General features: G+C 55.7%; 1 protein-coding gene across 1 annotated transcript; it reads right to left on the reverse strand.

Moving 5' to 3' along the window:
- Positions 1-294: 294 nt before the first annotated feature.
- On the reverse strand, positions 295-2,829 carry LOC137825402 (uncharacterized). Its single transcript, XM_068631074.1, has 3 exons — positions 2,284-2,829; positions 1,606-1,904; positions 295-1,054 (listed from the first exon to the last, which is right to left on the reverse strand). The coding sequence occupies exons 1-3, from the start codon at positions 2,827-2,829 to the stop codon at positions 295-297; spliced, it is 1,605 nt and encodes a 534-aa protein (XP_068487175.1).
- Between the last annotated feature and the right edge of the window lie 1,347 nt (positions 2,830-4,176).

A 4,176-nucleotide genomic window follows, 5' to 3' on the forward strand; every position in this document is an offset into this window, starting at 1 on the left:
TGGTCTGCCCCTTCCCTGGGGAGAATGGACCAATAATGTCCATCCCCCACATGGCGAACGGCCACGGGGAGATGATACTGTGTAGTTCTTCCGGCCTGGTGTGGAGGAGGGGGCCGAATTCTTGGCACTTGGCACATTTCTTTACGTATTCAGCACAGTCGCCCTGTACGGTCGGCCAGTAGTAGCCGGCTCTCAAGATCTTGGCGGCCATAGTCCTCGCCCCGGCGTGATTTCCGCAGACTCCTTCGTGGATTTCGGCCAGGATGTACTCGACCCTTTTGCTGGTTATGCATTTTAGCAGGGGGTTGAGTAGCCTCTCCGATACAAATCTTTGTTGATCATGGTGTACCGGGCGCATTGTTGCTTCATCACCTTCTCTTGGTTGGCCGTGCACGTGCCGTCCGTCAGGTATCGGATGACGGGTGTCATCCAATTGTCGGCCTCAGCCTCTTCTTCTTCTACAGCTAGACACTCGGCCTCGGCCTCCGTCACACTCGGGTGTCTCAGCCATATTTGTATGACCGATCTCTGATGGCTCTTCTTCTTGGTGACCGAGAGCTTGGACAGGATGTCGGCCCTCTTGTTGTCCTCCCTCGGTATGTGTTGCAAGGGTGCTTTGTTGAAGCGGACGATACTGTTTTTGGCCGCGTGGTAGTATTGCTGCAGCAAAGGTTCTTTAACCTCGAAACCTCCATTGATTTGGCCGACCATCACCTGGGAGTCGCTTTTGCATGTGACCTCGCGCGCTCTCATGTCATAGGCTAGGTTCAGCCCGGCCAGCAGGGCTTCGTATTCGGCTTGATTGTTGGTCGCCCGAAATCCGAACTGGAGGGCTTGTTCCAAGAGGAGGTCGCCCGGCCCCTCCAGGACGACTCCCGCTCCACAGGCTGTTTTATTTGAGGAGCCGTCCACGTAGAGAGTCCAATCGCCTGAGAGGGTGGGCAGTGGTGTCAGCTCGGCCGAGAAGTCGGCCAAGCATTGAGACTTGATGGCACCCCTCGGCTCATAACGTATGTCGAACTCGGAGAGTTCGACCGACATCCTATCATCCTCCCTACAAGGTTCGGTTTAGATAAAATTTTAAAAATAGGGTAGTCGGTTCTTACAGTTATGGAGTGATTTTGGAAGTAGGGACGCATCCGTCTTGCCGTGAGGAGGAGTGCGAGAGCCACCTTCTCAATCATTTGATATCGGGTCTCGACCGAGTGGAGGGTTCGGCTGACAAAGTATATGGGTCGCTCCTCGCCCTCGGCTTCCTGCATTAGGGCAGCGCTGACTGCTTCTTCCGAGACTGCTAGATATACCAGGATTGGGACGTCGGGTCTCGGCTTCTGGATGACGGCGGGGGATGTGAGGAACTCCTTGAATTTTTTGAAGATTTCCTCGCATTGGTCGTCCCAGATGAATTTTTTGCCTTTTCGGTGCAGCTGAACGATCGGCCTCGTCCTCTCGGCCAGGCGGGGGACAAATCGAGAGAGGGCGGTCAGCCGCCCAAGGAGTTGTTGTACCTCTTTCACGGTGTTCGGGCTTCTCATGTTGAGTATGGCCTGACATTTGTCGGGGTTGGCCTCTATCCCTCGGTGGGTGAGCATGAAGCCTAGGAACTTTCCTCCCTCCACCCCGAAAGTACATATTTCGGGGTTGAGTTTCATGTTGACTCCCCTTAGAGCCTTGAAGACCTCGTCCAGATCCTTCAGATGTTGCTCGAACGAGTCAGATTTCACGACTATGTCGTCCACATAGACTTCTACCGCCCGGCCTATCAGACCCTTGAAAACTTTGTCCATGAGACGCTGGTAGGTCGCCCCGGCGTTCTTGAGGCCGAACGGCATGACCTCATAGTAGTAGTTGGCATCGGCCGTCATGAAGGCCGTCTTCTCCTTGTCCCGCGGGTGCATGCTTATCTGGTTATAGCCAGAGTAAGCGTCCAGGAAGCTCATAATTTTGTGGTCGGCCGCCCCATCCACCAGGCGGTCAATGTTCGGGAGGGGGTAGGTGTCCTTCGGGCATGCACTGTTGATGTTTCTGTAGTCGACGCACATCCTCCAGTTACCGTTAGGCTTGGTAACCATGACGACGTTGGCCAGCCATGTCGTGTATCGGGCCTCCCTTATGAATCCGGCCGACAGGAGCTTGCCGGCCTCCTCCTTCGCCGCGAGTCGTTTTTCGTCGCCCAAGTCCCTCTTCTTTTGGGAGATCGGACGGGCCTCCTTGAATATGGACAACCGATGGGTGATGACGTCCGGGCTTACTTCCGGCATGTCGGCCGGCGTCCATGCGAACATGTCGACATTCTTTTTTAGCGCGGTGTGCATGATAAGTTCCTCGATAACGGCGGAGATGCCCAGCCTGGATAAGTTCCTCGATCTTGTCCTTAAGGGCCTGACACTCGTCGGTCGAGTGTCCGGTGTTTTGGTGGTACCGACACTGCTTCCTCCGGTCGGCATTATTTGGGCTGGCCACCTTCCTTGGGGGAGGGATCAACTCGGCGCTGAGGGCCTCGTCCAAGATCCTCCCTCTCTCAGCCGTCAATGGCGTGTATCTCGAGAATCGAATCGGTCGGTCTCGATTCTCCCGTCGCCGATCAGTTCTCTGTGTCGGCCGCGCCTGGCGGTCCTTTTCTTCCTTCCTCTCTCCGCCGGCCTCGGCACGGGCCTGGTTGCGGAACTCTCTTAGTTCCTCCAGCTGCATGTACTTAGCGGCTCTCTTTCTCAGCTCGTCCAGGCTGTTGGCCGGCTGCATGCATAGGTTGTCGGCAAAGGGCCCCGGGCGCAGGGCTGTCAGCATGTGGTGCATGGCGACGTCCGGACTCAGATTTCGGATGCTCATCGCTACTTTACTGAACCTATCCACGAAGGCTCTCAGCGACTCTCCCTTCTCCTGGCGGATGCCTACCAGGGCGATTGAGGTCAGATGGTGCGGCCGGCTGGTTGCGAACTGTGTTTCGAACTTTGCGACGAGCGTGACAAAGCTGTCTATGGAGTTGGGTGAGAGCTTGGTGAACCAACTAAGGGCCGCACCCTTCAAGGATGTGGGGAACACTCGGCACAAGACGGCGTCGTCCGAGGTGTAGAGGCTCATATGGGTGGTGTAGGCGTCCATATACTCGTCCGGGTCGGTCGACCCGTCGTATCGGTCTCGGTTGAAACCCTTCCACTTCTCAGGAAGTGGGACTTCGATGATGTTGTTTGTAAAGGGGTGACGGCGGTTCGGGTCGGCCGTCAGGGTCGTCCGAGTGGATCTGATTAGGCACGACTCGTCGCCCATTTCAGTCTCGCGGGGAGGGGGTCGGCCTCTCGTCCCCTCGGCCACATCTGGGTTGGGGGGAGAGGTGTAGGACTTGCCGACCACGTTCGTCGGTATGACAGAGGGTCCTCCCTCCCCCAGCTTCTTTCTCATATCCTCGTTCTCCCTGCGGAGAACTTGCAGCTCTTGCTCATTTCTCTGAGCGGCCTCCTCGGCCTTTCTTCGCATCTCGACCATCTCCCGCTGGAGAGACAGCAGCAGCATTGTTTGGTCGGCTTCAGTCATTCTTTCCATGCTTCTTGTCAAAACCATCTACTTTTTTGCTTCAGCTAGTTTCCCTCGGCCCCACGGTGGGCGCCAATTGTTCCTGCTAGGGAGATGGGACCTAGAGAACTGTTGAAGTCTTCTTCTCCTTCCTTCGGTCGGGCAGGTGGCTGGGTGATGAACTGGGATCCTTCTCTTCCTTCTGCTTATCCTTCGGCACTCGGGACTTGGTTGTCGGGTGAACACCGAATGGTGGGGGTACCTGCGAAGGCACTCCGACGCTCAAGTCAGTAAAGCGGGTGGTTAGTTCTCAGGAGGTGAACAGTAATAATGACATACCTTACTCCTTGAAATGCGTGCTATTTATATTATTCTAGTGGGCCTACCTTGTTGGGCCCGTTTATCGAGGTGGATACCGCTTAGGGTTGCATTACCTAATTCTTGGTGATGGATTAGCTTCACTGATCTTGGTTTGAGCGTTAATTGTAATGGGGTTCGGCCATCGGCCAAATTCTCAGGGTGAGGATCGGCCATCGGCCAAATACCCGTGGCCTTCGGCCGTCTCAGTTGAGTCTTCAACGGTCTCGGTCTCTCGGCCAAGTCTACAAAAGGTCTCGGACTCTCGGTCTTTCGGCCAAGTCTCCAAGGGGTCTCAGCCTTCGGTCA

This window comes from Phaseolus vulgaris, chromosome 8 (assembly GCF_000499845.2).
Source record: "Phaseolus vulgaris cultivar G19833 chromosome 8, P. vulgaris v2.0, whole genome shotgun sequence".
NCBI classification, from domain to species: domain Eukaryota; kingdom Viridiplantae; phylum Streptophyta; class Magnoliopsida; order Fabales; family Fabaceae; genus Phaseolus; species Phaseolus vulgaris.

Excerpts from the sequence above, each read along its gene's own strand:
- LOC137825402 (XM_068631074.1), bottom strand. The coding sequence starts at position 2,829 with ATGAGCATCCGAAATCTGAGTCCGGACGTCGCCATGCACCACATGCTG. Across the intron at positions 1,905-2,283 it reads CTAAAAAAGAATGTCGACAT|ATAAGCATGCACCCGCGGGA; the intron begins GTTCGCATGGAC and ends GGCTATAACCAG. Across the intron at positions 1,055-1,605 it reads TTCGGGGTGGAGGGAGGAAA|GGAGGATGATAGGATGTCGG; the intron begins GTTCCTAGGCTT and ends CGAACCTTGTAG.